The 26,122-nt window shown below is 40.9% G+C and overlaps 1 protein-coding gene across 3 annotated transcripts in view; it reads left to right on the top strand.

Annotated features, from left to right (window-relative positions):
• Positions 1-26,122, top strand: part of SYNE1 (spectrin repeat containing nuclear envelope protein 1) — a 445,623-nt gene that overhangs the window by 380,990 nt on the left and 38,511 nt on the right. For 2 of the 3 annotated variants that reach the window (XM_066248218.1, XM_066248216.1), the window contains 3 exons: positions 5,574-5,732; positions 7,703-7,869; positions 19,244-19,406. In XM_066248218.1, coding sequence (XP_066104315.1) covers positions 5,574-5,732; positions 7,703-7,869; positions 19,244-19,406 — 489 coding nt within the window. Of the gene's footprint in view, positions 1-5,573; positions 5,733-7,702; positions 7,870-13,563; positions 13,830-19,243; positions 19,407-26,122 lie in introns of those variants that run through there. The other variant, XM_066248219.1, reaches the window with a different exon arrangement.

Raw genomic sequence — 26,122 nt, 5'->3', positions numbered from 1 at the left:
TTTAAAGAGGAAACACAGTTTTGCAGTTCATGGATGCGGTTTTTCTAGGTAGATATTGGTGGTCTATGTCTTACTTTAAACATGTGAAGACCATTGTTTTATGTGCAATGTTAGATAATATTGTGTTGCTGGTTCCGTACATGGCACACTTATTGTTACTATTGATTTATCATGGTGGTCTTTAATAATTCATGGTTTCTGGCATTTTTAGTCACACTTCCTTTATTTTTAAGTAACTTTTATTTGTGCAATACCTCGAAAGGGATCCTAGATTGGGTTTGGATTTGGCAATGAAAGGAGAATACTGTTGAAAAGTAATGGGAAGACATACAAGGAAAAGGAATAGCACTGAATGAGGACAAGTGAAGAAGAGACCGTGACCGAGGGTCTACAGACTCGACCCTCCAGCAAGCAGGGACCACATCTGTCTTGTTCCTTCCCGGACCTGGTCACCTTGCCTGGCACAGAATAGGCTGTGATGAACATTGTTCAGTGAATCAGTCACATTCATCATTGTGAGTGTCTCAAGCTATAGTAGATGTCACTTTCATCAAGTCTGCAAGTGAGCTGAAACTAAGATCAGTTCAGAAGAGTCTATCCAATGAAGAAAAATGGATATAAACAAGTTTAGACGAGATATAAAGATGTAAACAAACGGGCAGTGTGGATTGCAGAGAGCGAAGAAAATGCTTGTTTCAGGAGATAAATCTCAAACGGAGATGGGGAGTGGAAGGGACGCATTGGCGTCGAGGGTGTAAGCAGATATGTTGGGCAAAGTCACAGCTTGAAAAACCACAGGAGTTGCCTGACCTGTGGTGGCACAGTGGATAAAGTGTCGACCTGGAAATGCTGAGGTCGCTGGTTCGAAACCCTGGGCTTGCCTGGTCAAGGCACACATGAGAGATGATGCTTCCAGCTCCTCTCCCTTCTCTCTTTCTGTCTCTCTCTCCTCTCTCTCCCTCTCTGTCTCTCTCTCCTCTCTAAAAATGAATAAATAAAAAAAAATTAAAAACAAAAACCACAGGAGTGGAGCAGGGGACCTGCCTGGGGAAATGAGGAAGGGACATTTGAGAAGGAACCTCTCTGTGCCTCCCTTGCAGGCCAACCATACTACAACGGAGATCTCCTACTTCCCTCCTCCCCCTTCCTCCAGCGTTAGTGGTTCCTCTCTGCACACTTCAGGAAACATTAAGCATAGCTCAAGAGGCTTATAGCCTCTTGATTCATTTAACATCAACAGAAAATGTGTTGGTAGGTAAATTTCTCTCTGTATGTTTAGATTAAATCCCAGATACTTCTCAGGCCATGAACAAAAGGAAAATTCTGGAGCACACTTAGTACATATGTGAAAAGTTGCTTACAAATAGATACTATACTTCTAAAAAGCAAAAATGTACAAGATGATTTTCATAAACATGCTAAAGATTTTGAATTCAAAATTAATTGGCTACTTTTCACAGAGCTCCATAGTCCCAGGAAAGACAATGAGAAATTTAGATGGAGTGTGATAATGTCAATCATAGTGTTTTATTCTTGTCTGAATTCTTCAATCCAAAATCAATACATTACCATCCAGTAAATTACATGATATTTCAATGTAAAGATTTATTATGGCATAATACATAAACAAAAGGTAATGTAGTGGGTACGAATAATGAAAAATAATCACAGCAATGTTTAGTTACTCTTATGAGTCTTTTTTTTCCCCCCTTGAAATTCAGAAAAGTCTTGCACTACTTGCTGGCTCAATACTTTTTAGCATATTTTGTGAAATGATTTGGCCCAGACCAATTTCTCTGGCTAACTGATATCTATAAAGCTTTCAGAGTGATAACACTGTAGAGAGAGTCCTCTGCACTCCTCTTTCCCTTTTGGTCTGTTCCCTCACAGATCAGTGTGTTAGTCGTCTCCTCCTCCTTCCTCCTCCTCCTCCTCCTTTCTCCTCCTCCTCCTCCTCCTCCTCCTCCTCCTCCTCCTCCTCCCTCCCTCCCTCCCTCCCTCCCTCCCTCCCTCCCTCTCTCCCTTCCTTCCTTCCTTCTCCTCCTCCTCCTCCTCTTCCTCCTCTTCCTTCTTCTTCTTCTTCTTGTTCTTCTTCTTTCTTCCTCCTCCTCCTCCTCCTCCTCCTCCTTCTTCTTCTTCTTCCTTCTTCCTTCTTCTTCCTTATTTCTTCTTCTTTCTTCTTCTTCCCTTTAATATTTATGACTTGATTTTAAGACTCTGAAGTTCTTGAGGATAAAGACTATTTCTTTTTATTTCCAGTGCCTAGAACAGCTAAGAGTTCCTATGCTAATAATTTAGACAAGACTTTTGAACATTTTATTTTATGTCTTTCCACTTGTGTTCCTCTACATATAAAAATACGACAAGTTTTCTGACTATTTTGGAAGTTGAGAAGATTATGATTATGCAGCACTTTTTGCTTTAGGAAAACTGGCACTGTGGAAAAATGCCATGAGGTACAAAAGGTACAAATTTCCAGTTATAAAATGAGTAAGTTCCAGGGACCCAAGGTAGAGTGGCGGGTGACTATAACATAGTTGGAAGTTGCCTAGACAGTAGATCTCAAATGTTCTCACCATGTTCACACACACAAAAAGGTAATTATGTGAGGTGATGGGTGTGCAGACTAATCTGTGGTAATCATTTCTCCCTACAGACAAGGATCAAAAACTCACAATCTACACTGTTAACTTGCACATTGGTATATGTCAATTAGATCGCAATAAAGCAGGAAAAAGGAAATGGTAAAAAAATTTGTTGTAAAATTTCTCACCTGACTTACACAGGTTGAGGAAAAAGGAGGTTTACAGTTGTATTATTATTTATTCGTGATTGTGTTAGTTTCCATATGAACAACTGTAAGCCTACTTTTGCCCCACCCTGTGTATAGACAAGAGTCTGCCTGGAAATACATTTTGAAAGCTGCTATTGATCAGATAATATGCCGTGAAGAGATTAATACCTTGTACCTGTGAGTGCACTAAGACTTAAGTAAAAAAAAAAAGGAAACAAGATGGATATATAGTGTTTCCAGAAACTTTTTCTATCGAGTTAAAGCGTGAAGCTAAAGTGTACTTACCTCACAGTACTTCCATCTAAAATTATTATTTAATTCAGTGAGAATTTGGTCATGAGTCAGGCCAAAGGTGCCAGGATCTAACTGTGAGGAGGAATATAATTTAGTTCCTAGCTCTTGAGTTAGTGTTTCTAGAGAAAGTCTATCAGGTATGAAAACACAAAGGAGATGAGCTTGTGCCGATGTCTTGTTTTTAAAGTCACAAACACGAGTCAAACATGACGCTGTTCCTCTGTATAAAGCGAGTGGTCTTTTCACACTCCAGTGGAAGCTGTGGAGAAGGCCAGGGGGAATGGGACTCAGGTGACAAAGATGAGCAGTAAGTAGACATGGCAGAGAAGAGTTAAGACGTCGACAGCGTAGCCTGTTTCCAAGTCAACTCCCCGAATGGCCGCCGTGCCTGTGTGCAGCCAGAGCCCACGGGAACTTTCTTTCATCCCTGTTTTCGTTTGTAGATCTGTGTGAAATTCTAGTTGAGGGATAAATATACCATCATTGTAATTGCTCCTTGTTTTTCAAATTGTGCTAAAAATAATCGGAGTAGAAAAGGATGTATTTCCTGTTCAGCTGCTTCACTCTGGAGGTTTTAGCCGGTACTTTGTCAGCTGTTGGTGATGCGTGTGTTTATACCCTTGGGAAAATGTAACCAAGTGCTAAGCTGATAAATTGGAGGGTTTTACCCGAACCCGAAGAAAGAGATGTTAGCTTTCTCTCATCATGCAGCCTACATATTAGTTTCACAAACCAAGAAGAAAATGCTGTCCTCACTAGGAATTGTCTTTGGGAAAATGTTGGGCGTCAGTTTGCAGCCAGTGCCTCCCTCCCTCTCCTTCAGCTCTTGCTCTACCCACGCCAATAGAAGCGACACTTTCAGTGTTGGTGAACACCAGAGATACAGCTTCAAGCTGCTGAGTGGAGATATTGAATACATGAATGTCAAGGAGACGAAAAGTGGAGAACTGCCATGATGCCTCGTGCAGTAGTAGTAGTATATTAATGACCAGCTTTTGGTAAATCTTTAGTATATACCGGTCACTTTCCTAAATTATGTTATTGTTTATATTCCATTATGAGCCTGCTGTATTCTAGTACGTAAGAAAAAGCTTGGTACGTAGTAGATACTTGCAAACAGTAAACATTTGTATTGAGTTTACTGAGGTGACATGTGTTAATAAGATTATGTAGGTTTCAGGGAAACAGATCTATAACACATCATCTCCATATTGTACTGCGTGTTCACCACCTCAGGCCGATCCTCTTCCATCACCATTTATCCCATCTTGACTCTCTTCTCCCTCCCCTCCCCCTGCTTTCCCTCTGATAATTGCCGTGCTTATAGACAGTTAACACCTGTTGAATGAATTTGGAATCAATGAAAGATTAATTTGCAAATGAAGGAAGTAAGGTTTAGAGAACATGACTGTTTTGAATTTCAGCTGACCTCAGAAATTTGGTCATGATGTCATATGACAACCTGTATCAAAGACTCAAGCTTTGCTGGTCCCGCCTTGTACTGGCTATAAACAAATGCCTCGAGTGTCAACCTCTCTCCTAGTCTCTTGCATGAGGACAGTAATGCCTTCCTCTCAAAGAAATAGATAATAGTTTTCTATTATGTGGTCATCTTCCCCACAGATATTGTTGAGTAAAGCCCTAGAATTCACTCTCGTCCATGGCCAAGATTTGGGGGGAGAGGAAGGGAGCAGCCACATATAGCAAGATTTGTTCATCTTTAGTCTCAAGGGCAGGACTTTCTACTGTTTTCTCGGAAAATGGTTATTTTGAGAAGTCCCAATTAGGAAAATGTAAATGTTCCAATTAGTTTCAGTTTGGACATCAGTGAACCCAAACTATCAGCCACACTGCTGACTCTGATGCTTTATGAATGAAAACGTGCTATTTACCAGAAAATTCAAAATCTCAGGGTTCCAGCATACCGTACATTCGGTGCCAGAATTCTGGAGGAAGGGGGTCCGAGAGGAGGGAGTGGGCTCTTCAGCGCTGTCTTGAAACAGCTTAACAGAGGTGGACGGAACTTGTCAACCAGTGTTTCCATAGCCTTTTGCGTTCCTACTGGTATAGTCACTGCCCAGGTGAATTCACTGCCCTTTGGCTGTTCTGTATTTTTCTGCCTCAAGGAAAGCTTGAATGATTTTTAGTAAAAGTACACCGACCCTGCGCTGTGTCTACACCAACCGCAGCAGCTGTGGTGTGGAGCTGGCTGGTCAGCTCCCATAACAAGTGCAGCTGCATACAGCTCCTCAGCAGGACGGTGCGGGGCTCACCGTCTCCCACTTGCATTTCCCAGCAGGTCACGTGGTGGAACCGGGTTAATTAATGAGGGGTGTCCCTGGGATGGCACAGGCAACCGTGCCTAAGGAGATGCTCTGCTGTGTTCGTATCAGCCCACCCAGCAGAGTGTATTGGCAGTTTCCCTCGGGCTATGGGTTTCACTCCCAAGCTCCTTTTACATTTTCTCTCCTTGTCAACTTCTCAGCTCTCCCTGAGGCGGCAGCAGGTGAGCGAGAGACTGAATGAATGGGCAGTCTTCAGTGAAAAGAACAAGGAGCTTTGCGAGTGGCTGACACAGATGGAAAGCAAAGTCTCCCAAAACGGAGACATCCTCATTGAAGAGATGATAGAGAAACTCAAGAAGGTATGGGACACCTGGCTGTCTGTGTGTTTATCCTTCCTAGTGCTTTGTGTTAATGGGTGCAGAAGATGGCTGTGCTCATAATTACTTTCCCATCAAGGACACTCTATCGTGCCTTGGCTGGTTGGCTCAGAGATAGAGCGTATGCCCAACATGTGGAAGTCCTGGGTGCGATTCCCAGCCAGGGCACACAGGAGAAGCACCCATCTGCTTCTCCACCCCTCCCCCTCTCCTTCCTCTCTATCTCTCTCTTCCCCTCCTGCAGCCAAGGCTCCACTGGAGCAAAGTTGGCCCGAGCACTGAGGTTGGCTCCATGGCCTCTGTCTCAGGCACTAGAATGGCTCCAATTACAGCAGAGCAATGCCCTAGATGGGCAGAGCTTTGCCCCTTGGTGAGCATGCTGGGTGGATCCTGGTCAGGAGCATGTGGGAGTCTGTCTCTCAGCCTCCCTGCTTCTGACTTCCAAAAAATACAAAAAAAAAAAAAAAAAAAAAAAAAGCACTCTATCATAAATGGCTTTTCTCTTTTTAATATAAAATAAATTTGCACAGAAAAGCCTCCTTTATTTTAAAGATACAGAGAATATTTTCTTCTTTGTTTTTGTTTGTCTTCTTTTTTTGAATTTTAAATTTTATTTTTCAATTACCATTTATACTCAATATTATTATGTATGGGTTACAGGCGTACAGCACACTGGTTAGACGATCATATACTTTCAAAGTGGTGCCTGGGATATTTCAAGCTCCTACTGGGCACCGTACATAGTACAGTATCACTGACGGTATTTTCTGTGCCTTACCTCATACCAGTGAGCACTGCTGACTCCCTGAGCTTCCGCCCAGCCCTGAAGCCCTGGCCCTCTGGCCACGATCCATCTGTTCTCTGCATACGCGTCTCTTTCCGTTTTGTCTGTTCATTTAGTTTGCTCCTTAGACTCCTCATTAAGTGAAATCGCATCGTTTTTGTCTTTCTATGGAGAATATTTTCCATTTGTTAATAAACCGATTATTGGCTGATAACGTTCAATGTTTTGGAGTTTCAGTGACCTGTTCGGTGGGCCTCATTTATGTGTAGGAGTTAACATCACATGAGAACAACTGAAAGAAAAAAATTTTAGAATCAGCTAAATTGACGTTCTCTTTATAAAACATGATTTGTAGGTAGTCGCAGGAATAAGGACTTTTCTCAAATGCTGGTTTACTATTATTTTCAAGTTGTAGATGATTATTAAAGTATTTTATGTAGTCCTATGGATTCAGAACAATTTTTATGTCTACACAGAGCTGATTCCCTTTACTAGCATTTAAAAATGTTTTTGGACATTTTAGCGGTATTTCCACATTGTTTTGAATGATCGTCTTATTTTAGTTGATGTTTCTCATTAGCACGTATCACCATCTAATGTACAGTGTTTCTCCCATTTTCTTGTTCATTATCAGTCTAACAGTGGCAGCCCCGCTAGACTGTCAGCCTCCCTGGCACAGAGACTTTGTTTTGTTCACTCCTCTGTTTCCTTTATTCAGAATAATATGTCAGTTGCAAACACACACACACACACACACATCTTATAAGCTATTTGTATGAGGACTGTTTCTAAATATAACATCAGGTCAGTGATTTTAGCAATACGGTATAATATCCCAGCATTAAAATTCTTCTGGTTTTGTCTTTTGTGTTTATATATATACGTTTGTTCTTTTTTTTTCATGCCCACTTTGTATAAGTAGAAGGCACCGCCCCTTCCCTTTAAGAATATAAAAATATATAAAAATTCAATCTGCACTCTGCAGACAATCTGAGGATACGAGGTTCCACTCAGTCTTGTGCACAGGGACAGATAGTCACCCGGTGCTCCTCGTGTCCAGACTACTCCCAGTCAGAGGAAAACTGTAATGATCATGTTTCTAGGAGAGCCGGGCGGCCTGGAGCAAGAATCTGCTTTTTAACCTCTGGGATTGCTATTTATAACGCAGGATTATCAGGAGGAAATTGCTATTGCCGAAGAGAACAAAATTCAGCTCCAACAAATGGGAAAACGACTGTGTAGAGCCAGCCATGAGAGCAAAGCCTCCGAGATCGAATACAAGCTGGGAAAGGTCAATGACCGGTGGCAGCACCTCCTGGACCTCAAGGCCGCCAGGTAAAAAGGGCCCGAGTCAACAGGACACGTGGGGGCGCCGCCCTGAAGCATTTGGTCCACTCTTCATTTCGGTTCAAGATAAGCCACTAAGTCTCTCTGTGTCCTTTATCCCACCGTGTTAGTTCATGCTTTTCTCATAAATGTCACTTTCATTAACTTTACAATTCTCCTTATTTCATAAGTGTAGTGGTGTTTGTATTGATCTTAAAGAGAGCAAGTCATATCCAATCAAAATCCATTCCCAGGAAAGAAAACTCTTTATTTCAGGCCTTCACGGGAATTCAGCTGCCTCTAAGGTAGCGAATAAAAAAATATTCTCACATTCCTACTATATTTCTGGTTAGCAAGGAATGTATCTAGTCATTGCCATTCTGCTTAGGTGTAAAAATAATCTGCTGTTTTATCGTAATTTTGTGCTTAGCCTAAATGGCAACTGAAAGTTCCTGCCTCCTATGTGAGAGAATAAATATGCCATTCACTTTCAGTTGCAGAAGGGCAGGGTGAGTAACAAAGATAAAAGGCAAAATCAGGCCCTGGCCAGTTGGCTCAGTGGTAGAGCGTTGGCTTGGCGTGCAGAAGTCCCAGGTTCGATTCCTGGCCAGGGCACACAGGAGAAGCACCCATCTGCTTCTCCACCCCTCCCCCTCTCTTTCCTCTCTGTCTCTCTCTTCCCCTCCCGCAGCCGAGGCTCCATTGGAGCAAAGATGGCCCAGGCGCTGGGGATGGCTCCTTGGTCTCTGCCCCAGGCGCTAGAGTGGCTCTGGTCGCAACAGAGCGACGCCCCAGAGGGGCAGAGCATCGCCCCCTGGTGGGCAGAGCGTCGCCCCCTGGTGGGCGTGCCGGGTGGATCCCGGTCGGGCGCATGCGGGAGTCTGTCTGACTGTCTCTCCCCGTTTCCAGCTTCAGAAAAAAAAAAAAAAGGCAAAATCAAAGTATATAAGGGTTTTTACTAGCATGTGAAAGTCTGATATGATTGAATGCAGCACTATGTCATTTGATATAAAAAGAGGGAACGATTAAGTAGATGCTTTATTTTAGACAAACTTTGCCTTGTGTTGGAATGTCGGTTCCATAACCTCAGGGATCTTTGTCCATCTGTCCACTGCATGTCACAAGCAGCAAGGACAGTGCCTGGGCGGAATTGGGGCTCACTATATATTTGAGTGGATAAATGAATGGTTGAATATTTGGATGGATATTCTTCTTTATGGCAGTTAGGAGACTTGAAATGTAACAAATGCTTCTGATTGACAGCCGTTTTGGAGCTAATCCCTAATATGCATTTTTAAAACTATTTAATCAAAAGTGTGTATATATATATATTATATACATATAATATATATATTATATACATATAATATATATATTTTACATTCAGTATTATTCTGTATTTGTCTGAGGTGTACAGCATAGTGTTGTGATAATCATATACTTTACAAAGGGTTCCTTGTGATAAGTCGAATACCCACCTGGCACCATGGTTATTACAATATTATTGACTCTACTCCCTGTGCTGTACTTTACCTCCCCGGGACTATTCTGTAACTGCCGATCCCGTTACCTTCGTCACCCGAGTCCCTTGCTTTCACCGTGCTGCGTAAGGCGGACAAGAACTAGTGCCTTTGAATACCGTGTGCCCACACCAACTGTGCGTGGGCGTGGAGGTTCTGTACGTTAACTTTTAAAACATTTATTGTAAGGGAGTTATCAAAGAGGCTCAAACCCAAAAAGAAGATGAGATTATAGTCTATTTCATTTTAATAAAACAAAAATGGAATAAATGTTTATCTGCTTTCAAAATGTTTAACAGTAGCAGTCATGGCTGCCATCTCTTGGACCCTCAGTTGAGCCAGTGACCATGCTGCAGGCTTCATACGCTTCTTCTCCGGTGTTGTTCACACACCCTTTTATGTGAGCGTTATTGTTACACCTCTTTTCCCGATGCAGAGGCTGAGGCTGAGGTGCGCTCACGGGTCACTTATGTCCTGCGTGGCAGACCTTGGGCTCCCTGACTTTACAGCCATTCTCGAAGCACTGCTCTCTTGCATGCCAAATGTATGGCTTCCTTGATTCTGTTCTAGAAAATGCATCTAAAGGGAAATTAGGTTCCGTTATTTATATATTTCAGCAATCTAATTTTTTGGTCTTTTGTCTGTAAAGTGCTGGCAGTGTAACAGTGATGAAGAAATTTTGAAAATACAGAGACAGAGGCTCTTTCTTCCAGGGGTGCGTGGTGGGAATAGGCTATCGACAGGAAAAGACAGCACCTAAAACAACAAGCCAGATGCTCTAGTAATGGTATTATGGAGAGATGGAAGCGTACGGTTTAATTGATGCTACTCTAAGTTTTTAGTTTTTAGAGAGGTTTTAGATCTCCATGCTGTAGCAGTTTGGGCTCCTCGGTCACTGATAACAGAATCTTATTTCAGGAGGAGAAATTGGCACCGCTTGTGCTATCAGTACCCTCCTTAGGGAAGCCCCATCTCTGTAATGGTCCCTGGATTCTTTCGGTTCATTATGACTCGGGGATTGGCTTGCCCTTGCCGCGGAATCCAGTCAGACTAGTTAATATTCTTTTTTAAATGTGTAGTGGCTTGATGGAGTAGAATGTGGGGATGTACTCTGTCAAAGATGTTTGAAATTACATTCGATAAAATTTAATCCTAAGTAGCTAGCTTAGCGTATACCCAACTGTTAGCGAACATTGTATCAGCCAAATTAGGTGCTTTCTCTTCAAACTCATATTTATATAACTTTAATATCTGGTTGTTCAAGGGAGAATTTTCTACGTTATTTAATTTTTCCCGAAAACATCCTAGTAAATTTGAATCAGCTCAGTATTTCTAAGGTACAAGTTTTTGCACTATAGTCACTAAAATGCTTATATGTTTCTACTTTCGTGGGGCATCATCACACACAGATATAATTCTTGCGAGAGACATTTGTAAATATGCTGTATATTTCTGACTGCCTCTTTCCAAAATCGAGCAGATGGTGTGTTGACAGTTGATTTGTCCTGGTGTGTTTAATGCTGCGCGTGCTTATAGTTTCCTTGAAGCCTTTCCTAAATGACTCTCTGTGACCTTGGCTTTCACTTCCTGTTTATCAGAGCTTCGCTAGTGCACAGACCAAATGACCATCTCCCCCATGACCTGCCAGCTGAAATATTAAGTTTCTATAATCCAGTCTCATTCACCACTATCCCCTCTCTCAACTTTTTCTCACATTGGCTCATTATAACAGAACACAACCTAGTTAGCCCTTCTGGTATTTCTATGAGTGTTGGTATTCTTGTGGGAATGGAAAGGCTAATTGGGAAGAGGATCATACTTCCAGGTGAACAGCTTCCCAGCTAACAGAAACATGGGGAAGAGAGAGAGAAAGTGATTTGGGTGGTGGGCACCCAACACCACATACAGATCGTATAAGCATAGACACCTCCCCTTGAAACCTATGTAATCTTATTAACCAGTGTCACCCTGATTAATTTAATTTTAAAAATAAAGAAAGAAAAGGGTAAGGAAAAAGAGAGAGTCAGTGTATCTAACTTGAGCACCGGCGTAATCCCAGAACCTAACAGTTCTTTGTACATAGCGGCCAGTCACTCTGGTATTTGTTGAGTTTCTCCAACAGAAGATGCAGGATGAGCAGTATCGTACATACAGAGCAGAGAGCAGAGCTCGGGCTTGAGTTAGAACGTGTTTCTGTTTCACCTGAACTGCCCTGTCAGGCAAATTACTTATCTTTTCAGTACCTCGGTTACCCCATGTGTAAAAGGTTATCGGGAGGCTTGAGATGGGACCTGTCAATGCCTTAGCTCAGTGAAATGCTCACTAAATGCCGGCCCCCATCCCAGAGGGAGGTTAGAGGCTCTACTTTAGAGGCGGGTACACCACACATGTAGTGCAAGAAAGGCTTCGTGACGTTGTAGCCGCTGGCCTCCGGAAGGGTTTCCGTCTAATAGGAGTTCTGCCCACGCTAAAGTAGAAAGAAAACTCCGCCCTTGGATTTTCTGGCTGTTATTACTTCACAGTGGTCAACTCAGAGATGTCTGGCCAAGAGCAAGAACGCAATGACACAGTAAGCATGGAAACAGCACAAAACTAATCCAGAGCCCTGAGTTTAGTCTACCACGTTCTGGCTGTGTGACCCAGGGCTTACAGCATAACTCCTCTGAGCCACGGATTCCTCATTTCCAGAATGTTCATTAAACTGCCACATCTCCAATGAGACAACCCAAGACAAGGGGACCATGTGGACTATAAAATGCTATATATGCAATCTTGTTCTTTTACCTAGTCACAGAGTAGTCATAGCTTTAATACACCATGATTTATCCAATATTTTCTCTATTGTTGGACATTGATATTTTACTATTACAGAAATTGTGTTTTTAAAGCCTTGCCTTACTTTATATTTGGTATATTCGATTAAATATATCGTGCTAATGAGAATGAGAATGAAAAAAAAAATTTTAAGCCATGAGCAAAACCAAATAATGTAAAGAAGAATTAAAGGAAATAATAGCAATAAATTTTTGAAAGATCTCAAGTTTTGAAAAATTGTTAGTCATAATCAAGAAAAAATCAATTTGCCTCCTGTTACAGATGCCTGACCAATGTAATCCTTCAACCAAAACTTACATCTCTATATTCCTGATTGTAAAAGTGGCATGTAAGAGGACTGATTATTTACTTTTAAAATCACACTAGGCTATATTTAAGTAGAAAGGTTTAAAAATTAATGTTATTTGTAAGTAAGGATTCTGTAATATATTTCTTATGTAAAATAGAAGTTTGCTTCTTTTATAAAGAAAACATGTTTCTCTTTAAAATCAATCAGCTCACACAACCAGAACTGAATGCCTTACTTTATTTACTTATAATTTATTATATAGACCTTTTAAAAAGAACCTAGCAAGTGTTATTTAATTACTTATTTATAATTTGTTTGTGTGTCTGTATATCTTAATCCAACAAAGATTTAAAACCGCCAGCATTAGTCACATTGTATTCAATTACCAGTAATTAATAATTTGGGGCTCATTTTCTTTAGAAGCTTAAATTATGAAATTAATATAGGCTCAGGGCGGAACATTTGGGGCTTTTCAAAATTCACAAAAGAAAAAAGTTACCTGCAATTCCACCAAGCGAATGAACAGATTTATAATTTTTATAATCATCTTAAAATGAACGTGTTATTTTTATCTAGATGGTATCATTACTTTTTAAAAGAACAAAGTCTTGGACTTGGTGAGTAGAGAATAATATTTATCTTTCACGCTCAAACAGTCTTCTCAAAGGTAAGACCAAGCTCTCGCCCACAGATGTGTTTTTCAGGCCACCCTTTGCGAACAAACCCTAGAACTACCTACGCCATGAGAAGAGTAAGAAACCGGGCTCCTCTTTGCTCCTGCCATTGGCTGTCCTCATGGAGGTTTTGTTTGTTTGCACTGGGATGATTTATCTTTTTAAATCTCCTTTCCAAGTTAACAAATAGCCCACAAGAAAAGTGGCCAGTCCTCCCGGAGCCACGCGGTGTCTGCAGCCGGCCTTATTTTTGCCACTCTTCTTTCTTTAGACCTGCAGCCTCCCCCTCCCTGCAGATTACCCTGAGCCTTTCCCCCTCCTTACCCTCGTGGCCTACATTCCGGGAGCTCAGGCCTGGCACATGTTACTGAATGTAGGTTTTATTTAGAAACATGACCACTTGTCACCGCTCAGTGTCATGTTATCAGGCAGAGACTTACCAACATTTGTCTAGAGTGAGCACTTTCATACTTCCCAACCCAGACCAGGGGAAACTTCCAGCCCCACGCGCGACTTAGCTTTTTGCTCTGCAAACCTAACTTGCGCACGTGGAAGCTCCATGGTGGTGGCAGAAGATCTGTGTGCTGTGAGGATGGCAGAGGACGGCGGGGTGGACGCAGACCTCCCGGACTGTAACTGCGATGTCACCAGGCAGGCATCTCCTTGAGTTTCTTCCACCGGGCATAGCTTTCGCGTTAACGTGGGCTTTATAGGTTAAATGCTGGAGCTCTGCTCCATAGCTGTGTTTGCCAGTGTTGGGTAGAGAGGATCGGGGCGAAGATATTGTCAGCTGTGGACTCCTGAGAGTCATTTGTTCGTTTGTTTTCTTGTTCCCCTGCTGGGCACAGAGAGCTGGATGGGAAGGTTAATGAACTTGGTAATGGCTTGGCATTCCAGTTGTCTCTGGACTGTGTATGTGTCATAAGAGACGTATGGCTACAGTAGAGAGCCTGAGACACAGGAAGGAAGTTCAGAGAAGGATCCAGTGAAAAGATCCAGTGAGTCCATCATCTGCTATTTAAAAGGTGAAACTGAAGTTCAGCCTTGGCCAGGTCACAGCATTGTAGCCAAAAGCTCTCTTTATTCAGTACAAATCGACTCATATTTTAAGGGACAGGAGGACTTTGTGTGTGAGGAAAAAGTTGTTTCTGTTTAGGTTTGTCAGTAAGATTTGGTCACTAACTAGTATAAAGATTTTAAAATATGTGCAAAATTTAGAAATGTATGTCTAAAATAGTAACTTAGTGCCTTGTGCAAATGTTTATTTCATGATCATGATTTTTTCCAGTTAGAATATCATTGCCCCAATAATTTTCATTTTATTTTTGTAACTATTTTTTTTGTGTGTCATAATATCCTCCCCCCCCCCCCAGATAAACATTAATAAATTTGGTTCTGTTGTGTTGAGAATGTAAATTTTGGTTTTGGTTGATGGTTCCACTAAATTAGTTTGAAGAAAAATAGTGAGATGGATTTATCTATATATGAGATGCATGTGTGTATACATATACATTCACGTGACAGTGTGAAGAATTAAGAAGCCAGACAGCTGGATTTGGTAGTAGACTCCTTCTCCAGCAAGGTCAAGTGCCTGTAAGTCCTGTTGGACTGTGAAAGGAGAATTATAAGCTTCAGGGACTTACAGCTCTAACAGGCTTGTAAACTTACAGTCCTGTGATGTCAGTAAACATCTATTTTGAATTATAATTCTGGATGCTACCAAAGGGAATGTCACTCAAACTTCTTATAATGATGACTAAATAAAAATATTGTGACAGTTTATCCAAGGATTTTCTTTAAAAAAAAAAAAAAGGAATGGGGAAAATACGGAACATTTCTCTTAAAAAAGAATTATACTTATCTTGCAAATACCAAGCTGAATAAACTCAGGGGAGATGTGTGAGGCTTTACTCTCCATTTTCTCTCAGCTCACATCTGCTCTCCTAACACACAGACACAATGTATTTTGCTACTTATAGTCAAACACACTTTTTTAAAAATGAGAAGTGTTCACCTCGTTGACTTTGCTAAGATGTACACATCCATCTGAAAGAGGAACTTGTCCCTAATGGACTATATGAACAAGTGTTTCCATGTCACGATCCCCTTGACATACTGCACACTAGCTGCTCTGACTGTTGGAGCTCGTTCAATAGTATACAAGATTACTGGTCCTGTAAATGGTTCGGCTAGTGGAGGAGTCCACAGCCGACGGAACTGTGTTTACTCACATCTCTCTTTGTGCCTGGGATCTTTTCTTCATTTTTGTCAGCAAATTTTGAACCAAGAAAATGAATTAAATTTAGAATTAAAATATGTTAACTAAGTAAAAGTCTTTTACTTAGAATGGTAATTATTAATGTTTAGCAAGCATTTAAATAGTGCATGATTTTGCGCAAAGCTTAGTGTGGGCAGGGAAAAGGGAAAAAACCAACAGTGGAAATTCACAGCTCTGGCTTTCCAAGGAAGTTACCACGGGGAAGAGAAACTTGTGCAAAAATTAATGCCAGGGGTTAAAATAAGGGTAAGGAGGAAGCAAGCCCTCAGGTGCTCTTCTAATCTCTGGCTCCAAACAGAAAGAACCCTGGCGATATGATGAAGTTGTTTTAAAACCTTATTCCAAAGTATAGTCAGCAGTCACATCTTACCAAATCTGTAAACAGGAAGCTGGTCTACTGGGAGAGGTCCCCGACAAGACATTCTCAGAGGAGTAAAACCAGGACCGACATCTCAGTGCATGAGTCAGTCTTCAGTCCTGTTCCAGCAGGCTTATCGATTGTAAATTGTCCTTTCAGTTTGGACCACTACAGCAGATGACCAAGGCCGTGTTACATCCCAAGGCCATGCTGTGATTGTTGCTGGGATGTGCACCTGGAGCTTGACAGCCAGTAGCTCTTCTGAAACGGCCATTCACTGACTGACACAGAAGTGAATATTGTCTTATACATGAAAAAGGGGAAATGGAGTGAATGTCGAAGTTCTCGGGATTATTATTCAAAGCCAGTACCTTGAAATGCCCTGGGGACAGGGTGCTATTTATATTTATAAATCCAATTAGGGGAGTCTTAATTTGAAATGAATTATGCGTAATAATAGACACATTGCAATACATGTTTTCTGTTCCCTAATCAATAAGCTGTATTGTGAAATATAACTACAGTTTTAAACTATGCTTTCTTTCAACACAATATAAGGTAATGTCCCTAAGAATGTCTTTATGAACTGAAATGCTATTCATATATAGGCATTAATATTACTATCATAATTACTAAAATATAGGCAACATTATTAAGCACTGACAGTAGTAAAAATTCTTTTAAAAGTAATGGTGTGACAAAGGAAAAGTGATTGTGTCGTGACTGGATTTTCATTTGAGAAACATTGATTTATAGTATAAAAGAAGTGGTGATAACAGTTTTATGCAATCAAAAATAATAAAAATGCTCAAAATGCTTTGGTAACGAGGCATTTTCTTCTCAGCAATGGCACTTGACCAGAGAAGCCCATCACAGTCACCTGGGGAGGAGTGGGGAGAGGTGGGGAGTGAGTGGTTGGTGTGTGAGGTCTGAGCACACCCCCACGTGACCCTGTCACCCCTGTGCTATTTGGAAGTCACAGAGTGGAGAAATATCTGATGACTCTGCATGCAAGGTGTCTGTCTTCTAGAACAGCCTATGGTAGATGACTTTCTTAAAATAAATCACATCCCTAAAATTTTTAAAAGTCATGTTGCTCTTGACTCTTTTTTAAGTAGATACCTCTTTAGTGGAGTCAAGTTGACACCTCCAAGATTTTATAGCTTATCTGCCATTCATTTATATTATGAGCGATGTCAGTAAGGTGACATTTCCTAAACCAAAAGGTAGGACTTGTCCAAAAGCAAAACTGAATTTTAAATAAGGCTGGACCAAAAGTCATTGATTCAAATCACTGATCCTTTTCGAGGAATCTGTACCCACTCAGCTATGACAGGCCCTCCCCAGAAATCCAGTCCTGATTTTTGCTGTTGTTTCTTGGTAATGAATAGAGTTGAGAAATTCTATGTATCCTCCCCAAACTTCTGCTCACCCCTTGCTGTCACCTGGAGTACACCTTTATATTTATCCATCCCCACCTTGTGCCTTCCACCTGTCTCCTCTGCATCTCTGCTCCCCTGCCTGTACTCCTCTGCAAGCTCTCCCCTCCTTGTTCTCCTGCCTTGGGTGTCTTCTTCACGAACCTTTATTCTCTGCCTAAAGAACATTTTAAAGCTATTCCAAATAGCAAACTGCACTAAAACAACAACAAAAAATCAATTATTTTCTAGTAGCCAGATCATTCTACAAGTGCCATACCATATTTACTCACCTTCAGTGCCTACTTTTTGTTTGTTTGTTTGTTTTTTGTTTTTTGTTTTTAGAGAGAGAGAGAGAGAGAGTCAGAGAGAGGGATAGACAGACAGGAATGGAGAGAGATGAGAAACATCAATCATCAGTTTTTCGTTGCAACATCTTAGTTGTTCATTGATTGCTTTCTCATATGTGCCTTGACCGTGGGCCTTCAGCAGACTGAGTAACCCCTTGCTTGAGCCAGCAACCTTGGGTCCAAGCTGGTGAGCCTTGCTCAAACCAGATGAGCCAGCGCTCAAGCTGGCAACCTCGGGGTCTCGAACCTGGGTCTCTGCATCCCAGTCCAACACTCTATCCACTGCGCCTCCTCCTGGTCAGGCCCTACTTTCTTAAAATTATTAACAATGCTCCCTAACCATTAGTGTATGTCATAACCCAAATGCAGTCTGTTTCCCTTGATGAACTACTCACTTAGGGTCAGCAGAGTCCTTCTAATTGTCAGGTCGTAGGTCCTCTTTGTAGAGCTTGTCATACTATCCTGCTCTGCATTCGACCCAGTAGACCAGTGGTCCCCAACTTTTGTATGGAGCCCTTGTCAAAAATGCAAGTTCCTCAGCCACAAGAGCAGAGTTTCTGACTTAGTAGGACTGGGCTAGGATCTAGGGAGTCAGTATTTAATTGAAGCAACCCAGGTGAATCTAATATTAAAGCCATTCTGATAATACTTTGACCACGCCCTTTCATAGGGCTTCACCTCTATGCCAACAGTACTAAACAGACACATTCAACTTCATCCTCCTGCTGGGAACTGAGAACCACATTTCCATCCATGTCTATCCACCTGACCCTCAGATTTGTATCCCAAACTTCGTGCAACACTCATCCCAAGAACTCTCTCCTTATCCTGCAGTCTCTGAGCTACCAGCCTCCTCTAGTCACTCAACTGCAAAACACCGTTTTTAGCTGCTTCTGCCGGACATCCTGACAATTCCTGAAGCGAGCAGTCCTGTCCCCTCTTCTGTTCTCACTGTTTCTCAAGCAGAGGCTCTGCCAGGAGCTGTTTGGACTCGTCTATTCACTTCCTGAATGGGTTCTCACAATAACCTCGCTTCAAACTTACATACTCAAAATCAGAACTGATCTTATCATTATTTTGCTAACAAATCTTGGCAGAGTTCCTATTCATCATGAAGACGGCATAAAACCCAGGACTGTGTCACTGCAGGGTCTTTACCCTCTGGCTCCACTCTCCCCCTCAGCCCCCGTCTCCCCGTCTTCTGTCCTGTCTGCCCCCTTCTCTTCTCGGCATCACCACTGTGCCTTCACAGTCTGCACTCTCTCTCCCAGGTGTTCTTCCTCGGAGTGTAAGTCAGTATATTGGTCATGGAAATAACAACTTTTGTGACAACAGTGAGGTTCCCTATCCTGGTTATATTACTGCAGCTCTATTGAGTATAATCATAGCTGATTGTTACTGATTGTTCCACACATACTCTCCAATATCAGCCTCATTTAAATCTCACAGTTACCCTTACTTTATCTTCATTTTACAGATGAGGAAACGGTGACACAGGAAGGTAGGCAACTGCCCAAGGTCACACAGCCAGTCAGTGGCTGAGCCAGGATGGACTTCAGCTTTGAGCAGTTAGGCTTTAGACTTTGTGCTCCCTTCTGCTGGGGAGGGAAACCCGAGTGGGGCCGGTCACTGAGGGGGTGTCTCTGCTTCTCCGCCCACAGGTTAAAGAAGCTGACAGAGACTCTGGTGGCCATCCAGCAGCTGGACAAGAACATGAGCAGCCTGAGGGCGTGGCTGGCTCACATTGAGGCTGAGCTGGCCAAGCCCATCGTCTACGAGTCCTGTAACTCGGAGGAAATACAGAGGAAGCTTAACGAGCAGCAGGTGAGTTTAACGCAGTTGAAGGAAATGAGCAGTCTTTTGATTATCTGTCCTCCTGGCCAGGACGGAGGGGCAGGCGTGCAAGGCGACTCAGGATGGAAAAGCAGGAGGAAGCGAGGCAGGTTCAGAGAGAAAGAGGGGGGCCCTGGCCAGGCGTGCGTTTGGGGCAGAGAAGTTCCACGTCACCACAGAGCTAACTCTTAAGAAGATATGCCATCAGAGAGTCAGTGTCGTTGGTCCACCAAGAAGTCGTTTTAAGATGATAGGTTTTGCTGCAATGATATATCTAAAATAAGGCTGACAGTTTTGTTTACTTCTTTGTGGGTCATGAGCCCTCTGCCATAAACTTAAAAAGGAGACAGATAGTAGTGTTTGGAGAGAAAAAGCAGTGCACATTTAGAGTTTTAGAGTCTAAAATAAGCTGGTCTCTCGGGGAGGATTGAACTACCTGTGGACCGCACACGGTAATGTCACCTTCCATGTGTATACCAAAGACAGCACGTCACACTGGCATACATGACTCAGCCCAACAAAGCAAAAGAAGGTGGCCTTGGAAAACGCTTCCAGAGGGATTTTCGCTTCCCACTCCCTGAGCACAGCAGGCTGCAGTTGTCACAGTGAGCACCGTCAGTCCCCCGAAGGAGTAGTGCTACCCCGGGCCTTTAGATTGTCCTGACAATTCCATCTGGCCTCTGGTTATTCTTATTAGTGTGTAGGCCACAATAGCCAAGTTGCTTAACTTAAAAAAATATTTAAAATATTTAAACACACTCATTTCTTCAATCTTATAAAAAGAGTTTTATATTTACTTTATTTTACAAACTATTTAAACCAATGAGAATACATATTAAAAGATGTAGTTTTTTAGACATCAGGTTTTCTTTGATATTTTAAGTTGCGTTTCTCTTAAAAACAATTGTTAGCAGAATGTTTGTTCAATTTTTGTAAGATGAAATCCTCCGATGGACTTTGCTGTTTGAAATTCTGGTGATTACTTTTTTTGAGGGGGGCGTTATGGTTGGCCTTTAACAACCCAAATTTCCTGGAGAACATGGTAATGATGAGAAAGTTAAAATTTAATGACGAGTATTGTAATTTAGCTAATGTAAGAAAATCAAAACTATCTAATTAAATACAGCCAATTGATCATATACATTTATAGTCTCACCCACTACTGAAACCCCAAAATAATATAGTGAAGGGGGTGGGCAAAGGTCAGAACCCACACTGGCCAAGAGAACAGAAGAGGTGACAGAGGTGACAGACATCCAAGAGGATTTTGGAAGATAGCGAACAGATGAATAGCGATGGTGTTAGCAGACAGAGCAAGGAGAAAGATGATTCGTGCCACATAGTTCCAAAAAGGCTCAAGAAGGGGAGATATTAAGTCCATAGGGCTTTAAAATGAAAGATTGCCTCAAAAGCTGAATGAGCGATTAGACTTCAGCTCTCCCCCCGGCCCAGCTAGTCAGACTGTGCTGTTCCATTTTCTGCAGTAGAAGACACAAAGGTTAGTCTCTAGAGAAGGCAAACCAGGGGGACTTTGGACTTGGGGATACAGCACGCCATCGAGGCTGGAGCCACTGTATATTAGATAGAGCACGTGAAAGGCTCTGTACCAAACGGTGTGACCTCCCCACTGTGCCAGGTCCCACATGTCACTGGCAAGGTTTATACTGCAGCCAGGATTTATGCAAGAGCTTCAAAGTCCAATTCAGTTATTCTTTAAAAGTCTGCATAAGAAGTATAAGTAGAACAGAGAGGAGGAAATAACCACAGTAGTAATATATATTAAAAAAAAAAGTTTCCAAACTTGAAAACATGCACTTGCACAGCACAAACCCTATAAGAGTCCAGGAAAATTAAAAACAAAGCAAACCCATTTTAAAATTTCAGATAAAGAGAAGATCTTTAAGGTTTCCAAGGTGAAAAAGTCTGATTTTTCCAAAAACAGTGTGGGAAGCCAGAGGACATTGGCACAAGGCTTTCAAAAAGTTAAGAAAACTATCTCTAATGTAGAATATTATATCTGCCACTTAGTGTGTAAAATAGTTACCTCCTATGAGCACATTCCCAAGCAGCTGATGAAAAATGTGCTGCCTTTGCTACAATAAGAGGGGAGAAAGGAGCCTAACCCAAGAGAAAGAGAAGGAAATGCTGGGGTTGATGGTGAAGACATGTCCCAAACGCCAGAGAAACGGCAGCCCGGAGAACACTGTCCAGACCGGGGGCAGTCTGCTGCAGGACAGATGTCTCCAAGCAGGAAAAGAACTGAGCTAGACTCCCCGGTGCGCTCACCCACACTAGAAGAAGTTCTATTAGTTCCCTAAAAGAGGGACTAGGAATTAGCAATATAAATTTTAAAGAGAAAAAGAGGGAGGGAGAGAGAAGAATTATTGAATCCAAAAAAAAAACCCCCAAAAAGAATTATATAAAAATAAATATAACCTTAACACATCTTGTTCTTCCAAGGTGAAAAATATTAAATAACCATAATCATGCAAACAATAATTATTGTTCTAGCTATAATATGTACTAAGACAGTAATTGGGAGTCCTGTGAGCCATGTAGAAGTTTATTCCTTCTCGGCATTGAAAGCATCAACAATGTCTACCATTTCAAAGTCAAGCAACATAAATGCGTTACTTAGAAAATACAGAAGTAAAAACCAGAAGACAGGGTTAGAAGAGAGGCACATGGTTGATTCAGGGTATTATTTTATTAGACCCTGAATAGTAATTTTTGACTTTTTAATATACTACACTTCACATTAATTTTTAGTTAAATTTTAAATAAAAGTTTTAGAAAACCATATATCAGTGGTTAAAAGTAAAGACTTCTGAATGTAAATCCTGGTTTCGCCACTTTTCTGTATAACCTGGGACAATGAAATGAACTATGTTAACCGTCAGATTTTTTATGTATTGAATAAGAGTACATGGCTCACAGTGTATTGTAAAAATTCATGAGGAAAGCATTGAGCCCAGCACCTAATACAAAGTAGGTCTTAGTAAATTTTATTTTAATCATATATTTTTACCACAATTTCTTTTGTGGAAAACATTTGGCCACATTTCTGTAAAAATTGTAGCATTTTGAATCCATGTTGTAAGAGACAGATAAATGGTTATCTGCCTCCAAAGAAAAAACTTCTGACTGCTAGACCTGTGGTGGGACAGTGGATCAAGTGTCGACCTGGAACGCTGAGGTCGCCGGGTCAAGACCCCGGGCTTGCCTGGTCAAGGCACATATGGGAGTTGATGCTTCATGCTCCTCCCCACACCTTCTCTTTCTCTCTCTCCTCTAAAATTAATAAATAAATAAAAATAATTTTTAAAAATTTGGAAAAAAACCCAAAAATAAACTTCTGACCAATATTTAAATAGACTGATTATATTGATAAGAAATGCATTCTTTTTATTCTATATAGAGTTTTTGTATGTTTCTCTTGCCAGTAGACTTTATTCTAATAGACTTAATTAGACAGAAATATATGTAGATTTGAGATAGCTTCAGAGAACTTTTTGTCAAACTTTTCTGTGTTATAGATGAAGACAAATCCAGAGATACTATGTGACCGATTTAAGATCATTATCAGTGGAGTTGAAAGCTAAAATTAAAATTTTTATCTGTACTGGGGCACGTATATATAATTAGAAATACCCTGCAGCTTTACTTTATATATTGATTATAACAAAAACTTGTGAGCAGAAGCACGAAGGGACTTTTTTCCAATTCTTACCTGGTCAAGCTCCTGGAGGGAAATCTCATAAAAATGTGCACCCATCCCATGACTGAGTCCCCTGGAATTTTTAACTTAGAATTGTCCACACTGTGCCTCCAGCAACCTGTGGATTACAGTTCTGGTTTTCATACCTCAATACTGGTTCCACAGTGCTTTCCTCATCAGTCTCTCCTCAGAGATAGCTTCAAAAATATATGGACAAGTGATATCACCAAGATGGCAACACAGGTTGTTTCTGATTAAAGTCCCCTGCCCAAGAAGACCAACAAGGAACTATCCATAGACAAGACACTATTGTGAAAACCCAGAACCCAGGGGTGTGGCTGAAACACCCCCCACCTGGACCACAGAGACCAGGGTCTGGAGTTTCTCCAGTGGGAAAAGAGAGGCCAAGGTAGACAACCAACTCCCTCATTATTGTAGGACATTTCCCAGGAGGCTCACTTGGGTCTGGTTCATGGTGATAGTCAGAAAGAACAAAGAAGAGGGTGGGGCTTATGGCAACCAGCACTTAGATCTTGGCAGACTGCATTCCTGAAGGATGCAGCTGCTCCCAAGAAGGATCCCAGCCAGCATCTCTGCCCATCAGCAGAGCCCAATCAATGGTTCCAGTTGATCTTGGAGTTCAGTTGACAGTTCTTCTTGATTTGGGTCCCTAGACAACCGACCGTACTGGCCTTTGGTGACCTTTCTACCATCCAGCCTCAACAGGAAAACAACTTCTCATCCCTGCCCAACAGCTGAGCATAGCTTCCATCCCGCCCACCAGGAGGCCTGGCCAGAGAACCCAGGCAGCCACGGAGCCCATCTGACAGCCTGGTCGGGCAGGGAGCCCAGTCAGCAGCCCTACCCAACTATTAAGCATAGCCTCTTACAGAAATAGAACAAATAATCCTAAAATTTGTATGGAACCACAAAAATCCCCAAACAGGCAAAGCAATCTTGAGAAAGGTGCAAAGCCTGATTTTAAACTGTATTGCAAAGCTAAAATGACCAGAGCAGAAACACAGACGTGTAGACTAACAGAACAAAACTGAGCCCAGAAATAAATGCATGCATATATATGGTCAACTAATATTTGATATGGGAGCCAAGAATATTCAATGAGGAAAGAATAATCTCTTTTTAAATATTGGGAGAACTAGATATTCACATCCAAAAGGATGAAACTGGACCTCTATCATAAACCACTTATAAAAATTAACTTTAATAGATTAAAGGCCAAATATAAGACCTGAAACCATAAAACTCCTAGAAGAAAACAAGGGTAAAAGCTTCTTGATATTGGCCTTGGCAGTGATTTTTAAGATTCAACACCAAAGCACAACCAACAAAAACAAAAATAAACAAGTGGGATGAAATCAAAAGCTTTTGCACAGCAAAGATAATAATCAAACAAAGGGAAAGGCAACATACAGAATGGAAGAAAATATTTGTAAGTCACATATCTGATAAGAGGTGAATACCCCAAATATATAAAAAAAATCAATAGTAATGTAATAATAGTAACAATCCAATCAAAAATGAGCAAAAGACCTGAATAGATATTTTCCAAAGGAGATAATCAGATTGCCAACAGGTACATGAAAAGATGTCCAGCATTACTAATCATCATGAAAATACAGATCAAAACTACAATGAGATCTCACTTAGTAGACTGGTTTTTATCTGAAAGACGAGATAAAAAGTACTGGCAAGGATGTGGAGAAAATGGAACCCCTGAGCACTGTTGGTGGGAATGTAAATTAGTATGTCCACTATGGAAAACATTATAAAAGTTCCACAAAAAATTAAAGAAAGAGTTGTTATATGATCCAGCAGTTCCACCACTGAGTGAGTATGCATCTGAAGCAAGTGAAATCACTATCTTCAAGAGATATTTTCAAGCCCTTGTTCATTGCAGTCTTGTTTACAACGGTGAATACAAGCAAACAACCTAAGTTTCTGTCAATGGATAAACCGGTAAATAAAACGTGATATACACATGTACACACATACACATACCCAATGGAATATTACTCATCCATAAAAAATAAAATACTGCAACTTCTGACAACCTGGACGAACTTGAGGTCATTATGCCAAGTAAGGAAGTCAGACACAGAGAGAAAAATACTGTATGATTCACTTATATGTAGAATGTTAAAAAACAAACAAACCAAAAACTGAATTCATAAAAAAAAAAAAAAAACAGATTAGTGGTTGCCAGTGCTGGAGGTGGGAGGTTGGGGGAGGGGCTGAATGAAGGTAGTCAAAGGGTACAAACTTCCACTGGTAAGATGAGTAAGTTTGGGATGTAACGTATAGCATGGTGACTAGTTAACAATCTTGTGTTGTATATTTGAAAGTTGCTAAGAGAGTAGATCTTAAAATTTTTCAACACACACACACACACACATAGTATTTTAACTGTGAAGTAATACATGTTAACTAAACTTACTATGCAGTGATTTCATAATATATGCATACACCAACTCATCACATTGTGTGCCTTAAATTTATACTGTTCAATATGTCAATTGTATCTCACTAAAGCTGGAAAAAAACTTTTGAGTATTTGGGGAAAATTAAATCAAAATACTATAAATTCTTTAAATGTATGGATTATTTTGATGTACCTAACACTTCTTCCAAATGTATATTCTTAAACAAGATGCATTTTAAGACCTAAAATTTACTTGTTTATCTCATTCACAGAAATCTCTGTTTTTATCCTTGAGCAATTATGGAGTTTCTGTTTTGTAATATTTTACTTTATAATTTTTAAGTTAGTGATTTCTGTGATAACTTTCACATAGCTGAAAGAGATTATGTAAGAGATTTGAAAGGACTGTTTAGTGAAAGGCAAATACTTTTGATAGAATTTATCTTTTTGTGTCTAATTTATAAAATCTCCAAAAATTAATCAAAGGCACTATTATTACAGTTGACAATAAGCTAACATTTGTATAGAAGACATTGATTGGAACCTGGT

This window comes from Saccopteryx bilineata, chromosome 12, assembly GCF_036850765.1.
Source record: "Saccopteryx bilineata isolate mSacBil1 chromosome 12, mSacBil1_pri_phased_curated, whole genome shotgun sequence".
Taxonomy (NCBI): Eukaryota; Metazoa; Chordata; class Mammalia; order Chiroptera; family Emballonuridae; genus Saccopteryx; species Saccopteryx bilineata.
Note: the sequence above shows the minus strand (reverse complement) of the source record. Positions and strands in the feature narration are given on the sequence as shown.